Below are 26,068 nucleotides of genomic sequence, written 5' to 3' on the forward strand. Positions count from 1 at the left end.
TCCTTACTTTGGCACGTGTATCAGTGGATAATCTTATTGGTATTCTTTGAAAGATTTCAGTTCCTGTTCTTAGCTGAAGTTTCTTCCGGTCCTGAGCTTTAGTACAGAGGTGTGTGTGAGCATTGTATATAATAATTTCGTAGAGTTATCGGTGGCATCCGAACTTGTAAGTGATGCTAAACCTTTTGAAGTTGATACGGACTTTGTCGTTTCTCCTCATTTAGTTGTTGTTTGTGTAAATATATTGTGCACGTCTTAAAAGTTACCATGTGATGACGTGCAGTATCTACATGGTGAGACCAGTCAACCTGTCTTTTTTAGTTTCAGGATGGCTCCGAAAAGGAATAATATGATCCCTAATGGGCACTTTCACAAGGACTGGCAACGGTTCGTTAAAACATGGTTTAATCAGCCGGCCCGTAAATACAGGAGAAGACAAAACAGAATAAAGAAGGCGAAAGCTATCGCTCCGAGGCCTGCAGCTGGACCTTTACGGCCAATAGTCCGATGCCCTACGTTTCGGTATCACACCAAGCTTCGTGCTGGAAGGGGATTTACGTTGGAGGAAGTGAAGGTAATGTACTGATATATATTTTAAAATATGAGTCTTGTTTTTATTTATTTGTTCATGCTGTCGTCGGATTTACGATTGATGTTAGGTCCTTACAATATCGGCTTATGTTGGAACAACAATGAAACTACCCGTTTCACTCCTTCCCCAAATTCTCAAACCGTATATTTAGAGATTCAGCCAATTTCACAGCAATCATATAGCACAAAAAAAGGGATCATTCTTCGTTTTTTAAAACTTAAAAGTTCACAGCCTTCTTGATTCACAATAACCTTGCTTGTCCAGACGCAACATCCTCCCACCTTTGATTTTACACTGTCAAATCAAATTAATTTACATATTAACAAGATATGGCATTAGTACAGCCCGTAGACCAGCGTAATCTGTAATGTTACAAGCGAGTGGAATTAGTGAAATCTTACTTGGAGAGCGTCTCAGAAGAGAGGTGTGTTCTTTGCGATGTCCAGGAACCCACCATCCCGCCCCAAGAAGTACATTTACTTTTATAACCTAATAAAGATTATTACACGCCATGCTCATTTCTGAGTAGGTACTTGTATTCTTATTGGCCAATGTAAAGTGGCACGTGATCTCCTTCCTGTCAAGTATGTTGATGATAATCCATTACCAGCCGCAGCACAATAAAAGCGCAAGTCGTATACGAAACTAGGGGCCTAACCGATGGTCTTGTCAACGGCAAGAATCCTAACCACCCAGACCAATGGTCTTGTCCACGGCAAGAATCCTAACCGTCCAGACCAATGGTCTTATCCACGGCAAGAATCCTAACCGTCCAGACCAATGGTCTTGCCTTGATCCTATCCTAACCGTATACGAAACTAGGGGCCTAAAGCCACTTCACGGCTTCTAACCGCCCAGACCAATGGTTTTGTCCACGGCAAGAATCCTAACCGTCCAGACCAATGGTCTTGTCCACGGCAAGAATCCTAACTGTCCAGACCAATGGTCTTGCCTAGATCCTGTCCTAACAGTATACAATTCGAAGCATAGTTCCTAAGTACAGAGGTTGGCAGCACTGAGCACTGGTGCAGAACATCCTTTCCAAGGCAGCCGCGAGCGAGAAAACAAACGACAGTCGTTACGCGTCTGTGTGAATAGCGGTCCACGGGCTGGACTAATGATCAAGAGATATTAAACGAAATTTCAAACACAGTTTAAGTCCTTTCACTCAAGGAAACGTTTCTGCCTGTTCTGGTAACTTTGGCACCTTGCACGGGGATACCAGGATCTGGAGACCTTGTAACAGATACCTTGGTATTTTTTGTGGTAATGTCTAGTGTTGCGCCTTTACCTGGGCTTATGGGAGAGAAACACATCTCTAAGTGATTGATGTGTTGTATTGGCCGGATAAATTCTCCAGCAGCAGTTTCCACCTTCAGTACTCGTACTACATTGTCCTTCCCGGGGAACACCTCTGTTACTCTCGCCAAGGGCCAGTCCATTCTCTTCATGTTGTTATTACCGATCAGCACATCATCTCCACACTTTGTCTTCTCTCCTCCCCTTCATGTCTCCTTTCTTGTGAACGAGTTGACCTAGATACTCCAGTCTGAATCTCTTCCTCAATTCTTCTCTCAGGCATTATTGGTATTGCAGCATTTTTGATAAATTAATGTTATCAATGGAATCGAGATCTGGCACTTCCACCCTTTTGATATCTTATATGTACATTGAAGGTGTCAGAGCCACAAGGTCATTCTGGTCATCTGATATGTAGGTCAATGGTCTGGAATTTACAACTGCTTCACAGTCAATAAGAATCGTCATCATTTCTTCATAGTTTATGAAAGTGTGGCCCAGTACCCGTCGCAACAACCTTTTGACCATCTGAACGACTGGTTCCCATCACCCACCCCACCAAGCTGCAGTGGGTGGGTTGAATCTCCATTCAGTTTTCAAAACTGCTGCTTCTTCAGTTATCTTCTTCCAGTCAAGTGTCCTGAGCAAATTCTCTGTTCCACGGAAGTTTGTCCCGTTGTCGCCATATAGAACATACGGTCTACCCCGTCTAGATATGAATCGTCTCAATGCCAACATAAAACATCTGTTCCTGGTATTTTCTACATCTGAGACACTTGGCCAGAATGCAACGAATTGCCCTTGATGATCCAAAACCGTTCTCTAAGTATGGATAAGTCCTGTACTTTTTTGCTTGAGAAGCTTTCAAGTGCTCCTCCATTACAAGTAAGGCTGTTATCTTATGTTCAGGAGGCAACAATATGGGAAATCTAAAGTCTTCTTCATCGTTTCTTCTCACTATCTTGGTGCGAATTCTCCATAGCTCCTCTCTATCATGTAATGAATATAGTGATTTAAAGTCTGATTTTTCTCGCTTTTGAAAAGCGTCGCTCTGCACAATTCTCAGGAGTTTTATTTCTGCATTCTTTATTTCTCTTACTGATAACTTTGTAGACAGAAACCTGTTTTGTTTGCGTTTGGCTTTGTTAAGAAACCAAAGTACGCAAGACATCATGTATACAATTCTTCGAGAAATATTTAAGGTACCATTCTTCTTCAGACGAGGGTGATGCAGATGTCAACTTGCTAACAGTTCCCCTTTTTTCCTTGGTTTATTTCATCTTCATTCGGCTGATAGGGAGTTGTGGGCCACTCGTTCTCATCATATCTTAACCACTCTGGCCCCTCCCACCATCTAGGTTCGATTAATCTTTTCACACCACAGCCTCTTGAAGGCAGATCAGCTGGGTTATCTTGACCTGGGATATGTCTCTAATCTGCACTGTCGAAGTAAGCACATATTTCTTTAACCCTATTCTGGACAAAGGTCCCCCACTGTTCATTATTCTTCAACCAGTACAGAAGTGGAATCCGTCCAATAATACTCCTTCAGGTGTAACGATTCGAGACTCTTCTTGACCTGTAAGGCCAGTCGTATCCCAGTGCAACATGCCATTAATTGTAGTCTGGGTATTGTGTTCTTCAGAGGGGCAACTCTTGATTTACATTGCAGCAATTGAACCATTACATTGGCACTATCTTTAGAGTGTTGGAATACCGCAGCTGCATACGAAAACTTTGAAGCATCGCAGAAAATGTCTAACAAACATGAATAGCGTTCTTCAAAGGAGATCCATCCAGGCACTCTTAACTTTGTTAGATCTGACAGCTCTTCAACCCACTTGATGAATTTTCTGTGCAACTCCACCGGAATCTCATTGTCCCATACAACTTGGTTTTCAAACTTTCCTGTAAGAGCAGCTTCAGACAAGGGGTAACTGGCGAGCTAAAACCTATGGGGTCAAACACTCGTGCAGTAGACAACAAAATTCTTTGTGTATTTACACCTTGAGGCTTGACTTTATCCCACAAAAGTCCGAGCCTTATACTTTCTTCCAGATGTTTGAAACAAGTATGTTCCCACCCTCTTAATTAAAATTTTTCCATCAGCCATTATCTGTGTAGCCTTATCAATAAACTCTTGAAGTTCTTCTGAATTATCAGATATGACACAGTTGTCTACATAAAATGATTGTCTCAGTTTTCAGTATTGTCTTTCAGCAGTCGTTTGTATTGATGCAAATGATGTATGACAGCCCCTAAAAGAAATGGGCTGCAGTTTACTGCAAATGGTACTCTACAGTGTCTCAAAATCTTGATCTTCTCCTTCACACTCTCCCACCAGAGAAATTGCAGAAAATCTCTATCCTCTGCAGTGTTCTCCCCAGAAAGTTTTGTCAGCCGGGTGGCGAGAATGAGTGGCTGGGCGGGGAATACTACGTAAAACTTGAACATGAAAAGAATTTCAATTCATTTCCCTCAAGGCGTTAACAAAAATATCAGACAGGTAAACGTTGTTGTTTGAGTCATCGGTTCATAGACTGGTTTGATGCAGCCCTCCATGCCACCCTATCCTGCGCTAACCTTTTCATTTCTACGTAACTATTGCATCCTACATCTGCTCTAATCTGCTTGTCATATTCATACCTTGGTCTGCCCCTACCGTTCTTACCACCTACACTTCCTTCAAAAACCAACTGAACAAGTCCTGGGTGTCTTAAGATGTGTCCTATCATTCTATCTCTTCTTTTCGTCAAATTTAGCCAAATCGATCTCCTCTCACACCAATTCGATTCAGTATCTCTTCATTCGTGATTCGATCTATCCATCTCACCTTCAGCATTCTTCTGTAACACCGCATTTCAAAAGCATCTATTCTCTTTCTTTCTGAGCTAGTTATCGTCCATGTTTCACTTCCATACAATGCCACGCTCCACACGAAAGTCTTCAAAAACATCTTTCTAATTCCGATATCAATGTTTGAAGTGAGCAAATTTCTTTTCTTAAGAAAGCTCTTCCTTGCTTGTGCTAGTCTGCATTTTATGTCCTCCTTACTTCTGCCATCGTTAGTTATTTTACTACCCAAGTAACAATATTCATCTACTTCCTTTAAGACTTCATTTCCTAATCTAATATTTCCTACATCACTTGCCTTCGTTCGACTGCACTCCATTACTTTTGTTTTGGACTTATTTATTTTCATCTTGTACTCCTTACCCAAGACTTCATCCATACCATTCAGCAACTTCTCGAGATCTTCTGCAGTCTGAGATAAAATAACAATATCATCGGCAAATCTCAAGGTTTTGATTTCCTCTCCTTGGACTGTGATTCCATTTCCAAATTTCTCTTTGATTTCCTTTACTGCCTGTTCTGTGTAAACATTGAAAAGGAGAGGGGACAAACTGCAGCCTTGCCTCACTCCTTTCTGGATTGCTGCTTCTTTTTCAAAGCCCTCGATTCTTATCACTGCAGACTGATTTTTATACAGATTGTAGATAATTCTTCGTTCTCGGTATCTGATCCCTATCATCTTCAGAATCATAAATAGCTTGGTCCAATCAGCATTATCGAATGCCTTTTCTAGATCTACAAATGCCATGTACGTGGGCTTGTCCTTCTTGATTCGATCCTCTAAGATCGGGGAGTTGACAGGTAAACATGAACTGCAAAATTGAACTAGTTTAGTGTTATTATCACGAACAAGATATAACATAGTATTTTGAACTTCCAGTGTTCTATTGCTCCTTCCGAATCATGTAACAGCGGACTTGCCTACCACTCGGTTGCTGTGGACATGTGGACTGCCATACTGGTTTGTGACGTTATGCGGAATAGAGGGCTCGCATGCGAATCCATGGTAATCCAGACCCCCGTTCGCGACTACGTAGTGGTCAAGCTAAACATTTGATCTCGGATGCAATTCATGCAATTATGCTAATAATAAATTATAATTTAAATTAACAGTTTTACAGTATTTACATGTTAATTTGGAGCACACAATGACTCAAACATGTACCTTTTAATATTATGAAATTAGCACATATCTAGGTTATATTAGCCGGGCGGTCTCTAAAAATGGCAGGGCGGTGCGCCCATTAAAAAGGTCCTAAGGAGAACACTGCTCTGGATTGACTGATATTTGCATGAAGGCTTGTTTAATATCAGAGATGACTCCAATTCTCCTTAATCTGAAGTCCATCATTACTTTTGGAATAAATTCTAACAGGTTTGGACCCTTTGAGAGATTGTCATTCAAAGAACAGCCATCTTTTGCTTTGCAAAACGCATCAAAAACAGGCCTAATATTGGTTGTAGAGTTTTCCTTAAACACTCCTCAATGAGGCAGGTAATCTGCCTCTTCTTTTCTTGACACTTCAATTTTTTCTTCTTCCAGCCAACCCTTCAGTACCCAATCGTAATCTAGTAACTTATTAGCAGTTCTGAGTTTGGAAGTTGTAGATAGTAATCTTTTCTCAGCAAGGATCCTGTTATCTGGTAATTCTTCTCTACCCTGTAACCAAGGTAGACTAATTTCATAGTGCCCCTCATAGTCCCTCTTCAGTTTTTTCAAAGTACTCCCATAAACACTGCTTCCTCCTCTTCCTTGGTCTGACTTTCAGAAGGATCAGGAATCCCTAAAACATCCAACTTCAATAGGTCTGGTAAATTATTGGTTTGTGTCAGCATGGTTGTTAACATCACAGCATGATTAGGTTGCCCGAGCCCTCTTTACATTCATCCCATCACAATCCATCCTAGTCGAGTTTCCACTGCTGTGAGCCCACATTCCATTTCTTTAACTTTTCCAGTGTAAAGCATTGCCACAGCGTCCGCTCCTAACAGTATCTCAATTGCTGGCTGTCAGTTTCAGACATCAGTTATTTTGATTCCACGTTGATTCAGCTCTTTCAAGCAAGCCGTAGAAGAGAGTCGAGATATGGATCCACATATTATGGGCTGGTCTAGTATCTCAACGTTGCTAGCGTAGTTTCCTTCCAAGCTTTCTAAGCAGATGCTGTAACATCGGTGCTCCGTTTTCTTGGTTGAGCTTCCACCATATAGGACATGTTTTACCATCTCACTGTTTACATGTCGACACCTCATTTCTTCTGAAATCTTCTTCAGGATATAAAATTGTTGTGAACCTGAGTCAATTAGTACCCTTACTTTCCGCTTTCTGCCATTTGCAACGAGATTTCCCATGAGTCTCGGAAGAAATACCTCCGAGGTACACTGACTAGATAAACACGTTTTGTCGTCTTTGTCATTTTTATCTTCTGCAGATACATTTTTCTGTGCATTTTCTAGATTTGGACACATGATTGTATAATGTCTTTTGGAGCAGATTATGCAACTTACTCTCTGCTTGCAGTCCATTGCTCAATGACCCTGTTTTAAACATGCGTAACATCCTTTAACTTTTCTCACCAAGTCTTGCTTGTGGCTAAGGGATAATTTTTGGGCATGGAAACAATCTTTACTGTCATGAGTTTTATCACAGAAGAGAGACACAACAGGACTCTTCTTCTTCTCACCAGAAAATAAATCTGCTGCAGTAATCATAACCTCATTGTCGTCAACTTGCTCTCCATTGTTCTCCTGTTGCTTAATATCTCCACAAACTCTAGTGCTAGTGCTATTCGTTCTTCACCCTGAGTTTCACACCACAAGAATGCTAAGGCTCCTTTCACACTACACGGTTTCGACCGTACGGCAAAAAAACCGTATGGCTCTTTCGCCGTGGATGTTGCTTTCACACTGCAACGGTTTTTTTGCTGTACGGTTTTTTTGCCGTGGGAAGCTCAGTGCATGTCTTGATGCTAGTCATACAAGAGAGTCATTTTAATAATAGGATGATTTCTTAATATTAGTAATTTGTGAAATTGTATCATAAGTATATATTTGTGAATCTGTATTATGTAATAATATAGTCTACACTATATATATATACTGAAAAAGTCCGCCTCTGTGGTGTAGTGGTTAGCGTGTGATTAGCTGCCACCCCCGGAGGTCCAGGTTCAATTCCCGGCTCTGCCACGAAATTTGAAAAGTGGTACGAGGGCTGGAACGGTGTCCACTCAGCCTCGGGAGGTCAACTGAGTAGAGGTGGGTTCGATTCCCACCTCAGCCATCCTCGAAGTGGTTTTCCGTGGTTTCCCACTTCTCCTTCAGGCGAATGCCGGGATGGTACCTAACTTAAGGCCACGGCCGCTTCCTTGCCTATCCCATCCGATCTTCCCATCCCTCCACAAGGCCCCTGTTCAGCATAGCAGATGAGGCCGCCTGGGCGAGGTACTGGTCATTCTCCCCAGTTGTATCCCACGACCAAGAGTCTGAAGCTCCAGAACACTGCCCTTGAGGCGGTAGAGGTGGGATCGCTCGCTGAGTCCGAGGGCAAATGATGATTGAATCAAAATTTTAAAAAAAAAACCACTATTACCGCACTTAAGTTGGTAGTCTGACAATCTTTACCTCTCTGTCGATGTTAGCCTACCACTTTGAGCTTTTCTTAAAAGTTTTGGTGCATATACACACCCCGACACCCCTACGCTATACACCACAAACCCGGGTACGTTTTGTTGTTTGTACATTTCGCCCCCCCCCCCCAACACACACGTCCAATACAATCGCCACTACTGTATAAATGTCTAGCGTTATGTCCCAGTATGGACTAGAGTAATAAGAATTTCAGAATCTGCATCAGCCATTTCACAAAACCAACGATAAATCCTACAAAGCAATGCACTGAACATTTTAATAACAAAGTAAAACAATAGAACGCTACGATACTAATGCGTATAACTTGTGTCTAGATACCCTTGCGTTATCTCCTCTACAGCTGCTCGAGAGCTGCCGTACGATTAAAAAACCGTGCAGTGTGAAAGCATGCATTTAGCTGCTTGCGCCACTGAGTCAACGGCAGCCGTCCATTCCAGTGGCAAGACACGGCTGCTACATGGCACGGCAGCCATGCCGTTGCCGTGCCGTGTAATGTGAAAGGTCTAATGCTCTTCTTCACGCCACTAATGGAATGCCGCCGTACGGTCGAAACCGTGTAGTGTGAAAGGAGCCTAAGACGTTTCAATCGGTCTTCATAGATTCTACCTTCATCATTCTCTTGTTCGACTGTTACAGGGTTCCTTAACCACACACGAAGTAGATCTTCTGGAATACAGGATTCCACAAGTGGAAATAGCATCGCTGCATATTTATCTGATGTCATCCCGATTTATTCCAATGCTGTCAGGTGTGCTTCAAACTTATCGTAGAGATGTATTTCAAGCCTGGCTTGGGTCTCTGTTACATTTTTTACCACTAGTCCTAGTAGCTCTCTCACATAATATTTGGTCAACAATTCTTCCTTACCAAATCTATTTTTTAAGCTTTCAATAGCTTTGTTATAATTTTCAGCAGGTGCGGGGAAACTCTCTACAATCTCTCTGGCTCGTGAACCTTCTACTGTAGCCTGAAGCAGATACTGAAATTTATCTGCATCTTCCATATCCCTGTCTTCATCAATTTTTTTAAACCAATTCCATAAACCCAAAAAGTCTTTTATATTTCCACTAAATTGCTTCAGCTCTATTTTAGGAAGTTTAGGTTTCCTCCTATTTGAGGTTGGGGATGAACTAACCGACTGGGCATCATTGACTAGTCCTACTTGAGCGCATTTTGTAACAAAAGTTTCCATCTTAACCTTAACACAATCCACTTTTTCTCTACATGCTTCTGCAGTGTTATATCTGTTTCAAAGTCAGTATTTTCATCATCTAACATCGTGGCCATTTGATCGTCTAGTTTATTCAGATCGCCACCTAACCTATCTAACGTAGAAAATTGATTTCACTATTTCCTCATTCCGATTCTCAGAATCTATTTCTTGTGTAAAACTGTCATAAGTTTTAGTAAAACATGCTCTCACCACTTTACGTTTTTTAAGTACTGCCTCCATTTCTTCCGTTATGATAATAGACCTATAATAACCAGATTGAGACTCGCCAGTATCTGCGTTATTACATCACATCGGGGTCACCAAAATTGTTGGAACAACAATGAAACTACCCGTTTCACTCCTTCCCCAAATTCTCAAACCGTACATTTAGAGTTTCAGCCAATTTCACAGCAATCACATAGCACAACAAAAGGGATCATTCTTCTTCGTTTTTAAAACTTAACTTGCAAGTTCACCGCCTTCTTGATTCACAATAACATTCGTTGTCCAGGCGCAACAGCTTACCTTCGCAGTCTTTGTTGCTTCTTTCTTTGACACTTTTTGGTGTAGGATATTTCTCGAATTTTGAATTAAGGTTTCTGGTCTGTTTTCCATTGTTTATTCCCCCAGCAGTTCACGTGGTGGTTGTAATTTGGCTTCCACCATAAGCTGTGTGGAACTAAGCGACTCCATGAGATGAATGATGAGTGTGTGCGCTCTCAATGTGAGGAAGTGTGTGATTGCTACCACATACTTAGGTGCAAAAAAAAAACAAAAAAAAAAACAAGATCAATCGAGTACAGAAAAGACAAATAACTGTTGAGCTCTTTACACATTTGTGCACATTTCACGTATTAATTCTGTAGTCATTTGGCTTATCGGAAGTTGCTGGCATGTGAACGACTAATGAGTATTATAATACCAATGTAATGGTCCATTATTGGACATTATAAATTTTCCAGCTAACTCATTCTTGGTTGCCTGCGTTTCGCCCTCGTGTGCTAAGTTAGACTCGTCAGTTGGGACTTAGCATGCCACCCAAGACGCAAGGCTAGTGCATACCGTGGAGGCCACTGCATAGGCTACTTGAAGCCACCAGCAGTGCCAATGCACTATGAGAGCTATGTCTCGTTTTCAAAAATTGATGCCTGCCTGGCCTTCAAATGGTGTAGATATTGATTCCCATAGGGAACCTAAATTATTTGTCCCGAATGAGTAAATTTATAATACCAGTGTAATGGTCCGTTATTGGACATTATAAATTTTCCAGCTAACTCATTCTTGGTTGCCTGAGTTTCTCCCTCGTGTGCTAAGTTAGGCTCGTCAGTTGGGACTTAGCACGCCACCCAAGACGCAAGGCTAGTGCATACCGTGGAGGCCACTGCATAGGCTACTTGAAGCCACCAGCAGTGCCAATGCACTATGAGAGCTATGTCTCGTTTTCAAAAATTGATGCCTGCCTGGCCATCAAATGATGTAGATATTGATTCCCATAGGGAACCTAAATTATTTGTCCCGAATGAGTAAATTTATAATACCAATGTAATGGTCCGTTATTGGACATTATAAATTTTCCAGCTAACTCATTCTTGGTTGCCTGCGTTTCGCCCTCGTTTGCTAAGTTAGGCTCGTCAGTTGGGACTTAGCACGCCACCCAAGACGCAAGGCTAGTGCATACCGTGGAGGCCACTGCATAGGCTACTTGAAGCCACCAGCAGTGGCAATGCACTATGAGAGCTATGTCTCGTTTTCAAAAAATGATGCCTGCCTGGCCATCAAATGATGTAGATATTGATTCCCATAGGGCACTGCTGGTGGCTTAAAGTAGCCTATGCAGTGGCCTCCACGGTATGCACTAGCCTTGCGTCTTGGGTGGCGTGCTAAGTCCCAACTGACGAGCCTAACTTAGCACACGAGGGCGAAACGCAGGCAACCAAGAATGAGTTAGCTGGAAAATTTATAATGTCCAATAACGGACCATTACATTGGTATTATAAATTTACTCATTCGGGACAAATAATTTAGGTTCCCTATGGGAATCAATATCTACATCATAATGAGTATTACTCACACACGTTTTAGTAATTTTTTTGTACAGGGGTGAGTAAGGAGGGAGCTCTCCCAGTTCTGGTAATACTGTCAACTGAATGAAAATGAAATCTGAAAAGATAGTTTGGTAGAAATTCAGTATGCACTACATAAGTTTTATAGCATGATAAGTATTTAATGTTAGAAATCTTAAGTGGAATACCTTGTAGAGGAGAGATGTGTTCACTGCGACAGCCAAGAACCCACCCGCCGTCCCCCAGAAGTAATTTTATTTTTATTACCTAATTCAATTTATCCCGTGCCATTGTCCATCGCCTAACTACGTAGCAGCATTTCCATTGGGTGAGAGACAATCGGATATGACGTCACTCCCAGCAATGAAGTAAAATTAATTCCATTACCAACCCGCATACAATAAATACACAACTGATCTTAGTCCAATGGCTTTGTCATGAACCTACCCTAACAAATCCGGACCAATGGCTTCGTCACTAACCTACTCTAACGTATCCAAACCAGTGGAGGTGCAGACCATTCGTACCTGTCAACCCTTCTGATTTACTCAGGAACTTACCGCTTTTTAACCCTTCTTCCGATTTAACGATTTATTTTTAGTTCTTCCTATTTTTGACCAACATAACCTTGGTGCGGTCAATACTTTTTCACTAGGATAAATTATTGTGTGCGTGCGTAATTTATGCAACCTCATTTTGAAGTGTTTTTGTTTGGTAAGTGTATTGTCCGTCATCTTTGTGCATCGTGTTTTCCGCTCACTACAACATTGTGTGTGTGTTTTAAAGCCGGAAATTCTGGAGGGAATCGTCCTACAAGCGAGAGGGGCTAGCGCACGATAGCGACTGTGAATCGGGATGAAAGATCGGAGTTTCTTGTTCGCATACTGTTAACATCGTTTCCGTCCATAGTTTTGTTGGAGTTATAGGCCACTTGATTTTTCTTGCGGTTCTATACTTTGCCCCCTGTTGAAGGCGTATGTTAATAATGTATGAACCATGTTGATCCGTTTTGTATGTGGTAGTTTTGCATATTTCAGTGCATTTGTGTTCATTCTTAGTTCATAATTTGAATGCATTTCAGAGAGGTGTGTCAGTGATAGTTCCTGGTATTTTCTCTTCACATTATGGCCACAAAATATAACAAGTTATCTCCAAGTGTTGAGAGGTACCTATGAAATTGAATTTCCGTTCGTGTTGGTCTAATAAAGGAAACGATTATGCATTTTGTTCAGTGTTTGTTACATTTTCTTGTAACCATTTTCATTTTCTTAGTTTAAGATTTTAAACTTAATGGTCAATTTGCCTTGTAACTGTAGGCCTTTTTTCATCGAGACCGTGGCGCATTATATGTGATAAAATCAAGGAATTAAATCCCCCTATTTTTGATTTCTAAAAGTTGGCAGGTATGACCATTAAATTCCATTACTGCCTTCAGTGAAGTTGTATTGACATTGCTAATTTTAACTTTTTCATTCAATATTTTCCATGTTAAATTTAACAGTGGTTGTACCAGTCTCAGCCCATTATGTTGTACTAGTCAAAAGCCATATTGACAATAGCGCAGCATCACATTTTTATATAAATAGCTAATGATAGTTTCAATGGCTACAGTATGTCCCCAGTTCTATTAAAAATGTCAGAAAATTTTCCGCCTAATAGCCGCACCCACTATTTTCAGACGTTAAAATTGGCACGAAATGTGTGGCCAATATGCAAGTAAGTACAGCATTTTGAATATGCCCATTGAACGTTGCAAAATTGATGGGGGAATTATTCTGAATGTGCCCAATGAACATTGCTTCGTGGGCTTTTGGGACATTGAACCAAGCAGTTCTGAAGTTGAATGAGAAAATACCAACCATTGCTGTTTATTATATGCAATAATAATTCAGGATTTTCTTTATTTTTAAGTTGGATATTTGATTTACCTAGCTGTTTTGTTAAATAAAATCTGCTGTGATGTTTTCTTTTTGTCTTTAGGCTGCTGGACTTAGTGCAGGTTTTGCTCGTTCTATTGGCATTGCTGTAGATCATCGCCGCCGCAACAAATCTGTGGAGTCCTTACAACAGAACGTACAGCGACTGAAGGAATACAGATCTAAGCTCATCCTCTTCCCCATCCACGAATCAAAGAAATTGAGGAAGGGTGAAGCCACTGTGAGTTCTTGTTTCTTTTTGATTGTTTTTATTCTTGTGTCCCTTCACCTCTGTAATGGAGTATTTTGAGGCTTCATTTTTTTTAAAGATACCCATTATGATTGCAAATTTAAGATGGTATATCTGGTTTTTAGTGCCATAGTGGTTGAAAACCCTTATGAAGAAAAGTGCTAATCATTGAGCATGATTTGACTTAATATTGTGTAAAACAGTAGTGTCCTCCAGTGCCTTGAACTATCTCTGAATGGTCACTACCCTATTTTCTGGTGTATAAGATAAGCTTTTTTTTACTCTTAAAATATGTCTAAAACCGGGCTGTCTTGTATAATGAAGGTACAATTTTTTATACTTATATTTACATCCCAAAGCTAACCCACTGTGTTTTAACTTCAAGATCTTTGTTGCGTGCACTCCTTTTGGGATTCCAAGAACTTTATTGGGCTGATGATGTAACAGTGATCATGATCTTGTGACTTCTCTCGCAATACGCAGTCAGTAGGGGCAATTCTGTTGAAGCAATTTCTCTCAAATAATATTTTGCTGAGTTGAGTTTACAAGTGTATGTGTTCTGTGTATTTATCATTACAGTAGTTACCATTAATCACCGAAAATACTAATGTGCGACGTTGATGTACCGCAGGCCATAAATCGCATGTTGTGAAATGTGCAGAGGAATGTAGGAATAGTAATGCTGAAAGACTTGGTCTAAAGAAAGGTAGCAGTAGGTGTGGTGGTTTACATGCAGGAAAAGGGTTGGATGGCTGAAAATGGCTTGAAAGTATGGGTCGATAAAGTGTGGACAGTAGGAAAAGTTCATTACAAAAGAAGAAAGCTCTTCTTGCACTTACTTAGTTTTGATCACACTTGGAGTCCATCAAGTAAAAAATTTCAGCAGTGCAATACTGAATTGACTGTTATCCCTTTAGGACTAACATCTCAACTACAGCCCCTGAATGTTTCATTAAACAGTCCTTTTCAAGTGTGCATGAGAGAAGTATGGAACAAATGGGTGATGGATACCAGTGTTTGTCAGAGGACTCTGAAAGGTGCTCAGAAACGGTTAAGTCATTACTAAATACTGTACAATCCCTAGCTTTTACAGTTAAAACAATCGCGGGCGCAGCTGCGACGGGTAATGCTAGTCATGATATAACTACAACTCCTCTTGTGACAGCCTGGAACATCAGGTCTCTCTTTGTGCCCGAGACGTACAACTGACCTATATGTATGTTCAGTCCGTCAGCGATGCCGCTGGTGGGATCCTCAACAGTTCTGTCATCAGCTGTCATAGATGGCGTAGGCATCACTGAAGAGGAATACTAGGGAAATGAGGAGGTAGTTTCCCGTTGCTTTCCTCACCGAGCCAGAGTTGCTATTACATATTAGTCTGCCAAGCCCACTGAAATGCATACACCAACCGGCCCTATGAGCAACATTTTTACACCATTCATAGCAGGGACTGGCTGCATAAGGATTGGCATTACTAGCATCGCTCATACCTCGGTCACTTTCATATTGTCAAAGCCATGGATAAGACGGAGACAAATCTATGAAAGTAACAAAATTGCTCTAGCCTATATCAGAAGACATAGTGCACTGTAAACACTAGGTCCTGCCAGCAAAGGTGGACAACTGACCTACAGGAGGTTAATGATGCTTGCAAAACTGCTGTACTTGATAGAGATATAGAAAGTGGACATTGCTTGCCTCCAGGAAGCCAGGCTCTTGGACAACTGAGTGATTCGGGAGATAAACTATACATTCTTTTGGCAACGCAGATCGCAGGGTCAGCCAACGCAAAAAGAAGTAAGTTTTGTCGTGGAAAACAATTCTCTGGTTGCTGTTGATTCTCCTACTGTGGGAACCAAACAGATTCTTGCTTTGCATTTGTCCACAAGGACAAGGTTTCAAAAACATTTTCAGAACATACACTCTTATACTGTGCTCCATTGAAGAAAAAAAAATCTACACTGCATTGCACACAGCAATATTTAAAATACTTCAATGCCCACGTTGGGTCAGACATTGATGTGTGGCCCGACTGCCTGGGTCCTCATGGAGTACGTAGTATGAGTGAGAATGGAATGAAGTCAGCAGGGCTGCTGAAGAAATGTTAGGAAGGAAGATCAACTAAGAATCAGTGGATAACTCAGGAGATACTAGACCTGATTGATGAACGACGAAAATACAAGAATGCTGGAAATGAAGAGGGCAGAAAAGAATACGGGCGATTAAAGAATCAAGTGGATAGAAAGTGCAAGGTAGCTAAGGAAGAATGGCTGAAGGAGAAGTGCAAGGGTGTCGAAGGCTGTATGGTCCTGGGAAAGGTAGATGCTGCATACAGGAAAATCAAGGAAACCTTTGGAGAAAGGAAATCTAGGTGTATGAATATTAAGAGCTCAGATGGAAAGCCACTTCTAGGGAAAGAAGACAAAGCCGAAAGATGGCAGGAGCATATCCAACAGTTGTATCAAGGTAAAGATGTAGATAATTTGGTTCTGGAACATGAAGAGGCTGTTGATGCTGATGAAATGGGAGACCCAATTTTGAAGTCAGAGTTTGACAGAGCTGTGAGTGACCTAAATAGGAACAAGGCACCTGGAATTGATATTCCCTCTGAATTACTGACTGCCTTAGGAGAAACCAGCATGGCAAGGTTATTTCATTTAGTGTGCAAGATGTATGAGACAGGAGAAGTCCCATCTGATTTTCGGCAGAATGTTGTTATACCTATTCCCAAGAAAGCCGGTGCTGATAGGTGTGAAAATTACCGCACCATTAGTTTAGTATCTCATGCCTGCAAAATTTTAACACGTATTATTTACAGAAGAATGGAAAAACAAGTTGAAGCAGAGTTGGGAGATCAATTTGGCTTCAGAAGAAATGTAGGAACACGTGAAGCAATCCTGACTTTACGTCTGATCTTAGAGGATCGAATCAAGAAGGACAAGCCCACGTACATGGCATTTGTAGATCTAGAAAAGGCATTCGATAATGTTGATTGGACCAAGCTATTTATGATTCTGAAGATGATAGGGATCAGATACCGAGATCGAAGAATTATCTACAATCTGTATAAAAATCAGTCTGCAGTGATAAGAATTGAGGGCTTTGGAAAAGAAGCAGCAATCCAGAAAGGAGTGAGGCAAGGCTGCAGTTTGTCCCCTCTCCTTTTCAATTTTTACATACAACAGGCAGTAAAGGAAATCAAAGAGAAATTTGGAAAGGGAATCACAGTCCAAGGAGAGGAAATCAAAACCTTGAGATTTGCTGATGATATTGTTATTTTATCTGAGACTGCAGAAGATCTCGAAGTTGCTGAATGGTATGGATCAAGTCTTGGGTAAGGAGTACAAGATGAAAATAAATAAGTCCAAAACAAAAGTAATGGAGTGCAGTCGAACGAAGGCAGGTGATGTAGGAAATATTAGATTGGGAAATGAAGTCTTAAAGGAAGTAGATGAATATTGTTACTTGGGTAGTAAAATAACTAACGATGGCAGAAGTAAGGACATAAAATGCAGACTAGCACAAGCCAGGAAGAGCTTTCTTAAGAAAAGAAATTTGCTCACTTCAAGCATTGATATCGGAATTAGAAAGATGTTTTTGAAGACTTTCGTGTGGAGCGTGACATTGTATGGAAGTGAAACATGGACGATAACTAGCTCAGAAAGAAAGAGAATAGAAGCTTTTGAAATGTGGTGTTACAGAAGAATGCTGAAGGTGAGATGGATAGATCGAATTACGAATGAAGAGATACTGAATCGAATTGGTGAGAGGAGATCGATTTGGCTAAATTTGACGAGAAGAAGAGATAGAATGATAGGACACATCTTAAGACACCCAGGACTTGTTCAGTTGGTTTTTGAAGGAAGTGTAGCTGGTAAGAACGGTAGGGGTAGGCCAAGGTATGAATATGACAAGCAGATTAGAGCAGATGTAGGATGCAATAGTTACGTAGAAGTGAAAAGGTTAGCACAGGATAGGGTGGCATGGAAGGCTGCATCAAACCAGTCTATGGACTGATGACTCAAACATACAACAACATACAGTGGTACCAATTCTTCTCTTCAAGCTGACAAAGATGATTTGGTGCAAGGTGAAGCAAATCTCCCAGAGATAGTTCGTGAAACTTTTGAAGGGGTTTTTATAAATAAAAAAAAATTATGCTGGATGTTAATTAACTACATCAAGGCTTAAGTGATTTCAGTATGGAGGAAACATAAAAGGGCTGGGCTGAGTGGCTCAGGCGGTTAAGGCGCTGGCCTTCTGATCCCAACTTGGCAGGTTCGATCCTGGCTCAATCCGGTGGTATTTGAAGGTGCTCAAATACGTCGGCCTCGTGTCGGTAGACTTACTGGCACGTAAAAGAACTCCTGTGGGACTAAATTCCGGCACCTCGGCGTCTCCGACAACCGTAAAAGAGTAGTTAGTATGACGTAAAACAAATAACATTATTATTATTGAAACCTAAAAGGATTATCAGGTCAGGAACACAAAATTGGAACAGGTAGATCATTTCAAGTATTCAAAATGTGTATTCCTCAGGATGGTTGTATGGTAGTGAAGCTAATGCACCAATCTCGTAGTTGCAGTCGACAGTTCTATAAGAAGAGAGTTGTCCGGTGAAAGTGTCTTTACTTTGCTCTGCAGAAGTGAATGCTTGGTGGACTCGGAATCTCTTAGAAGTAACAGACATGAAAGTAGCAAGAGTGATTGCTGGTACAAACAGGTGGGATATGTGGCAAGAGGGTACTTGAAAAGATTAAGGCATAGTTAAGAATGAATCCTCTGGATGAAGCTGTGTGTAAACTGGGTACAGTGGTATGTGAGGGGAATGGAGGTGGGTAGGCTACCTAGGAGAATTAGGGGCAGTGATTGCGCCTTTGAAGAGAGGCAATAGCCAAGCACAAGTTGCAAAAGACTTTGGCCTTTCTGGGCAAATTGTAAATGTTTGGAACACATTCTACAACTACTGTGGTGCGCTTTTAAATGTCTAGATCTGGTCGTTTTAGAATTGTTGCCCCTGCTGTTGAATCATTCAAAGGCAATGTGTTGCTGGTCCTTGTACGATGCTGGTAGCTGTACGGAATAATTTAGAGGACAATTATAAGATCAAACTTCGCTCAACTATCAAATGGTACTTCAAACCCCAAGTTTAATGGGCTGACGACCAAGAAGTCCTTGATTTCAGCAAAGACCAGGAAGGCCCAACTTGCCTTTGCTAATAATTATGGTTCGTGGGTGAACAAGGAGGAATGGAGTAAAGTACTGTGGAGTGATGAGCATAAATTCAGTGTGTTCAACTCTGATGGAAATTCCTTTATCGGATGCCCAGTTCGCACGCAACGCTGTACGGTACCAAAATCCCACAGTAAAACATTGTGGTCATGTAATGGCTTGCGGCTGCTTTTCTAGAACTGGAATTGGTCCAGTGATAAAAATTGAAGGCATCCTGGATCAATTTCTGTATGGCAGGATCATTGAACAACATATGGTACCGTCTGCTAAACAAAACATGCCTCGTGGGTCTTTGTATCAGCATGACAATGATCCTAAACTTACTTCCAAATTTGCCAAAACATGTCTCGGCAAGAAGGAATCGGGGTTATTGATTGGCCAAGTTAAATCCCTGAGCTAAATCCAATTAAACATCTATGGGAGGAACTCTAAAAGGTGTGCCAAGTGCAAAACATATACAAACAAGGTGGCATATTTCGAAGCTTTAAGTGAATGGTCCAAAATTCCTGTCTCATGCCTTGAGAAATTGGTGGACTTGATGCGCAGCAGTTGTACAAGCAAATGGCTACCCGACTAAATACTGGATGATACAAACTACACATAAACTTCTGGAATGGTTTTTCTGCTTAGTTATATTTGTCAAAATATGTATGGTCTTCATGAATTAGTATAGTGTAATTAGTTTTTATACATTGACATCTGTATGAATATGTTGGTTTGGTTGGGTATAGAAATGGTCAGATTATTTGTGTTGTACAAGTGCACGCGTTATGTTGTTACACAAGACCAGTGCAGTTTAATCATTTTGTCAAAATACTTGTGGCTAGTACTGTAGGCCTGTGCATCACAATGAGTTTGTGTTATTGTGGTGCCTGGTTTTCAGAATTGGTGCCTAGGTCAGAAGAAATTTTTGAGCCCTGGCTATAAGTCTACTGAATATCTAAAGAAAACCTACATGAGGATTGTAACTTTTTCTATTCAAGAAGCATTCTTACAGTGGCTTTTGATTTTTGTTTTCCAGGAGGAGGAGAGAAAGGTGGCCACTCAGTTGAAGACGCCAGTGATGCCTATCAAGCAGTCGGCTGGCAAACCTAAAGCAAGAGTAGTCACGGATGAAGAGAAGAAGTTTGATGCTTTTGCTGCCTTGCGTAAGGTTAGTTAAAGATTTTATGTACAAGCATTATAAGTTTTAAAAAATCTTAATGTACTGCAATGGCTACGAATAATGTTTTCACTTCTTCAGGCAAGAGCTGACTCACGTCTAGTGGGTATCCGGGCCAAGAGAATCAAGGAGGCGGCTGAGAATCCTGACGATGTGTCGAAAGCTGCCAAAGAACCCAAGAAGAAGAAGCAAAAGTAAATCTGACTCTTTGACAAGAACTGTACATTCTTATTAATAATAAAAAGAAGTTAAAATATGACCAATTATTTAGTGTACAAAAGTTCATATGAATGCTAGATTTCCATTTCAGAGATTATACAATGAAATAGATTTATTGGTATAATTTAATGTAAAGGAATTACTTCATACAAGAGAGAAATTGTCCACAACTTATTGAAAACTCCGAACATAATGAGTATTTTGAAGTTTATAGACAAACTATCTATGAAACAATAAGTCTGCCAGTTTTAATGTTATACTGTGCATAAATCGGGCCCCTTTCTTTTGAACATTAGTGCCTTCACGCTTAATTTTAATCACAAAGTGCTTGGGCACTCTTGTTGCTTCTGAAATTCTCAGTAGAGTTGATGCAGTGGCTTCCTTTTCCATGAACTTAGTCCCTTTATAAATTATCTCCCTTGTGCATGCAGCTTTTTGATTTTTACTTTTCAGTTCACATAACTAATATCGCAGTCAGTAAATCTATTTACTGGACCTACACTAAATGACTGTACTTCCTTCACTATCACTTATTGTAACCATACCTGCCAGCTTTTACAGTTTTTCCATACAATTTACAGAAAGACTGTGTTTTTTGCAGTTGAACTACAATATTTTACATATCGAAAATGGGGATGAATAGACACAATTTTAACTTGAAATTGTCTGGACAACGCTTTACGAAAGATACGTGAATTATTTTTGTGTCAATGTATGGGAGTATGTCAAATTGTTAACTGGCCAACTGACATAATGTCTTAGCAGTTGCCATTCACAAAACATTTTTATATAACATGTCTGTTTCTATTTATCTGCCATTGGGGTGAATGGCAACAGGCACACGCCTTACCATAATGTTGCTATTGTACCTTCATTTGGGGGATTGGAAACAGTCTATACCACTGATCTCTATACATGGATGGCTGGTAGCTTGGGTAGCAGTAAACCGAATAGATGACTGGCGTAGTAAGATGGCAGCGACCGCACGGTGCAGTAGACCATGAGGAGCGCGCTTGCTTTGTTTATGCTTAGTTCAGTGACGCCAGGTCTCCTTATTGTAGTTCCACGGATGTTCTGTGCTGTTTTATTGCAATACCCCACACATTTACAAAGGAATTAAGATTAAATAAATCAGTGAAAAATCACTAGTTTAGATATTTTACTCGCTGAATTGAAACCACATGTTACTTCTGCATGTTAGTATAATATAAACAAACAAGGGAGCCATGCTCTTACTACTACGATTGATACAAATTCCTGAATGTAAATAATACAAATACATAATATATTTAAATTATCAAAGTATACATGTGTGGCACATATAAATTGAGTACTGTTTGGAAGGGGTACAACATTTCTCTCCGTCAGTTCAAATTACAATATTGCCTAACATAACGTAATTGTATTGATTACGTAGTAAACAAGTGACTGTCAGCATGCCGAAGTGTACTTCTACGGCAAATACGCCGCGAAAAACACGCAGTAGACTATCATTATGCCGTTACAGAAGTGGGTGTGGTTCTGGGCTTTTAAACATCCTGCGGGCTCATATTAAATGGCTTCTACAAGCTTTAAATAAACCGGAATTACTAAAATAAAAAAATTTGCGAAAGAGGAAGAATAGGGCTATTATTGTACGAATAAAAAGAAAAACCAAGTTTTTGGCTCAAAATACGAAAATTTCAGTCATACCTCCCCTTAATGCATAATTTTGTGCCATACATGTATAAAATTTACAGCAATGTTTCCAGCCTCCCCTTAAGAATGCATAATTTCGTGGCATACATGTATAAAATTTACAGCAATGTTTCCAGAACCTGTTTTTCACTTGTATCGTATTACCGATCTCTAACTGCATGTATTCAACACCTAAGTTAATATTTGTCGGTCGTTATTATACACTCATTTGTATTGCTATCCCGGAGATTTACTGACCTTGGAATGAAGTGTCAGTGTTTCCAATGTCCTTATGCTTTGAGTGAACATGTCCCTACATTTTTAATTATCCCAATGCGCCATTAATTGCGATTTAAAATTGATTATATTAGCATTGCTTTCCCATAAGGAGAGCTCTAGGATGGGTACACCAACATGGCAAACCGCGCGCTCAACTTGGCGTACTTTCTCCTGCAGCGGAGAGCTGCTATCAGCGATCCATGTATAGAGATCAGTGGTCTATACCTGATATTACTGCTATAATATCAGAATAACATTAAAAATCATCCTTCCCCAACTTTTCTGTGTATTTGTCAGTAAATCAGTACAAAATTAGTAGGTTAAATTGAATAAAAGTTTACAACATTCAGATATATTTCTAAAACTTACACATTTTCAATGCCAAATGTTATTTCTGTGCATAAAATGCGTACTAAAACGTACTGTATACGCCTGTCCTGTATACAATGCAAAATTTGAAAAACAAAAAAACACTCGCTCCCTTCGGCCCCCTTTCAGTCCAGGATTGATACAAAGGCAACAAATTTGTATCAAGAGTGTTCCATCCACAGCAGCTGCAAACATGACTGAAGTGGCCGATTTACTTTGATTCAATACCCTTTGTGAATATTCGCATCCTCGCTTGGCAATTATCTTCCTTTTCCCAGGATCATGTGATAAGTTTCTTTTGTCAAAATTCACTATATTAGCGGGGGGGGGGCATAAACCAATTCTTTTTCCAGTTTGTCAAAGTATTCTTTCACAGTATTAGGGGTCACTAGTATTGATGGGCAATGCTCTCGCTCGAGACTGGCATAACAGATCTCGAGACCTGTGCTACAAACTCTGCGACATCCCAATAACTACGATTGTAAGTTTGATAGTATATCATCAGCAGTTATTGCATGAAATAACCTTCTCATATGAGCCAAATTGTAAAATCCTGGAGTACTGCATGTTGAACTGTGAGCCCCTTAATACCATTAACGAAAGTGAAAACAGAATGTCAGTATCTTAAACTGTTCACGACTTATTTGGGGTGGACATCTTAGCCATATAACCCTGCATAATTTATGAAGTAGATAGGATGTACACCTACCTCGATACATGAGGCGTGCATTATTCGAACTTGAGACGGGGAAAGATGTGCTTTGCTGGATATGCAACCATCATTACACGAGTAGAACGTGTAATCTAAAATGCCTGAGTTTGCTCCAGTTCTTTCTACAGGGGTAATGGGCAACGCTCTCGAGACCAATTCTCCTGTGTTGCAATCTGTGTGACGTCGCAGTAACTAAGAGTGTAAGCTTGATAGTGTGTATCATCAGGAGTTCTCATATGGAAACGTGTGTAATAAAATTGTCAAAAGCCTAGGAAAGCATTGCATGTTGAACTATGAGCTCTTTAATACCATGAACAAAAATGAAAACAGAATGTCGGTATCTTAAACTGTTCAAGAGTTATTTTAGGTGGACATCTTCGCTGAATAACCTGTGTAATGTAATAACTGTAGATGGATGTACACCTACTTGAATACCTCGCAGTTGGAAATTCTAAGTTCCCATGGAGGGAATTAGATTCTTTTCCACCAATAGAGCATATCAAAAATCAGATCAAAAATTGCTAGGCGGGCATTAATTCCATTGTGGAGTTTTATCTCCCGTATGCAGTTATCAGACTGTGCTTCATAAATAAGCTTCTGATAAGTTCACCTGTATACACCCCAGCGTCAGTGGGTAGGGTCTGACACATCCCACTCTGAAGAGTCTAGTGTCAGACCTAAGACGAAACGCTGGTTAATAGAGCAAACGCCGGAAAAGCCATCTACCTCGCAGTTGTCGACAGGGTAGCTTCTTGTGATGCAGGCTGGGCCGGAGGTGTTCTCTGTTGATTCCCCTATATTGGTATGTGTTTGGAAGTGCCGGATCACCCCAGAAGTATTTCTGCCGACGTATTTTACTTCTTTTGAACAAACAACACAGTGCGCGCTATGTGGCACCTCTTCAAAATAACAGACATCCACGACTTACCTTTCATTTTGGAAATCGTCTTCAAGTTGTCGCGTACAACTAGACACAATTACACATTGCAAAGTCATATACCAAAGTACCTAATTATGATATATAAGTAATAATAATAACAACGTAAACGTTTCCACCTTTTCAATACTAAAATATATTCACAAAATTATAAATTACACGGTACTAGTTTCGACCCATCTAGGGGTCATCATCAGCCGTATTGGAGCAAAGATCACTTTTGGCGAAATCCTAAGAAAATGTTATTTTAAAGAATAACAAGTGAAATGAGATATTATGGTAATAGTTAATAATACAAGGAATATACATACTAAGAGGTTTTTAACAAAGAATAAAGTATAAATGGGGTGTCGTAAAAATTATAATCATGGAAATCAGTAAGTTCTTGTATTGAAATGACATATAAAATTATATATGGCTTAGGAAGAGGGCTTAAGGTGGGGCTGAAGGGTGCGGGAGAAAGTGTAATTGTCTTGGAAAAGTACCTTTGATTAAATTTAGGATTAAGTTTAGGTTGGCTGCATTATTGTTTCTGAGGAAAGTGATAAATAGATCGAAGAGTATGTTGGGTTTCTCTGAGATTTCATTGAGATTGTGACTGGCATTAAAGTATTGGTCTAGGTGTATGTAGTAATTTTCCAGTTTCTGTTCTTAGCCTATTCAGTTGTGTACTTACCGCTGCATTCAATGCCAGAATGCATATCTTTTATAATTGTTATACTGCGTCAAAATAGATCTCTGTAGAAATGAACGCCCTAGTAGTTTGTTGACAAGTATTTACGAAATGAAGGTGCGTGGTTTGCTATTCGCATACTTGGCACAAACAACATTCAGCTCCATCTAACTGTAGGCCTACGACACGCTGCTCGCCACAAAATGCGGGGACAAAGCTCTCTTGAGATCTTTCAAAATTTCTCGCAGAAGTAGTGCCTGCGCTAGTCTTGAGAAATTTCGAGACTTTTACAATGCTTAGTAAAGCTAAAGGTTCCACCTATTCAATACGTTATCGTAATGGTCTATTTAGAACATCACATATTTATTTAACTTATCATAAAATACATACAAATAAATATGTGATGTTCTAAATAGACCATTACGATAACGTATTGAATAGGTGGAACCTTTAGCTTTACTAAGCATTGTAAAATCTTGAGTCAATACGGACAAAAAATGAAGTTTTTAATACTAAATAAAAATTTCGAGACCTCGTCTCAGATTGTCCTTGTGCTTGTTTTATGTTCTAGCTCACACACAATTATTTCTTCTTGTGCTGCTTTAGAAAACTGAAAATGAAGTCCCGGCCAGGGATATTGTCTGTGAACTAATTCACGATCTTCCAACGAGAATCAAGATATTGTTTTACAATAACCCCTGCGTTATATGGGTCCATTGGGTAACCCCACTCAGCACACACTTAACCTACCTACAAGCAATTCTTCTGCAGTTAATACTGCCTGTCCACCTTGTTTCTTTATGGTTCTCTTTCGAGTCAAATGACTGTACAGTAGTGATGGGCAGTCTGAGACGAGGTCTCGAGATTTCTCGAGACTAGCGCAGGCATTATTTCTTGCGAGAAATCTCGAGAGCGTTGTCCCCACAATGTGCGGCGAGCAGCCTGTCGTAGGTCTGCAGGTAGTCGGAGCTGAA

General features: G+C 40.3%; 1 protein-coding gene across 2 annotated transcripts; it reads left to right on the forward strand.

Moving 5' to 3' along the window:
• Nucleotides 1–41: 41 nt before the first annotated feature.
• On the forward strand, nt 42–20,487 carry RpL13 (ribosomal protein L13). Of its 2 annotated transcripts, none has more exons than XM_067145233.2 (5): nt 42–109; nt 322–574; nt 13,649–13,825; nt 20,088–20,219; nt 20,310–20,487. In XM_067145233.2, the coding sequence occupies exons 2-5, from the start codon at nt 329–331 to the stop codon at nt 20,424–20,426; spliced, it is 672 nt and encodes a 223-aa protein (XP_067001334.1). In that variant the 5' UTR covers nt 42–109; nt 322–328; the 3' UTR covers nt 20,427–20,487. The 2 variants fall into 2 exon arrangements, with proteins under 2 accessions (XP_067001334.1, XP_067001333.1); XM_067145232.2 differs by having other exon boundaries at nt 75–166.
• The last annotated feature ends 5,581 nt before the right edge of the window (nt 20,488–26,068 follow it).

The sequence above is a fragment of the Anabrus simplex genome, chromosome 4, assembly GCF_040414725.1.
Source record: "Anabrus simplex isolate iqAnaSimp1 chromosome 4, ASM4041472v1, whole genome shotgun sequence".
Lineage (NCBI taxonomy): Eukaryota > Metazoa > Arthropoda > Insecta > Orthoptera > Tettigoniidae > Anabrus > Anabrus simplex.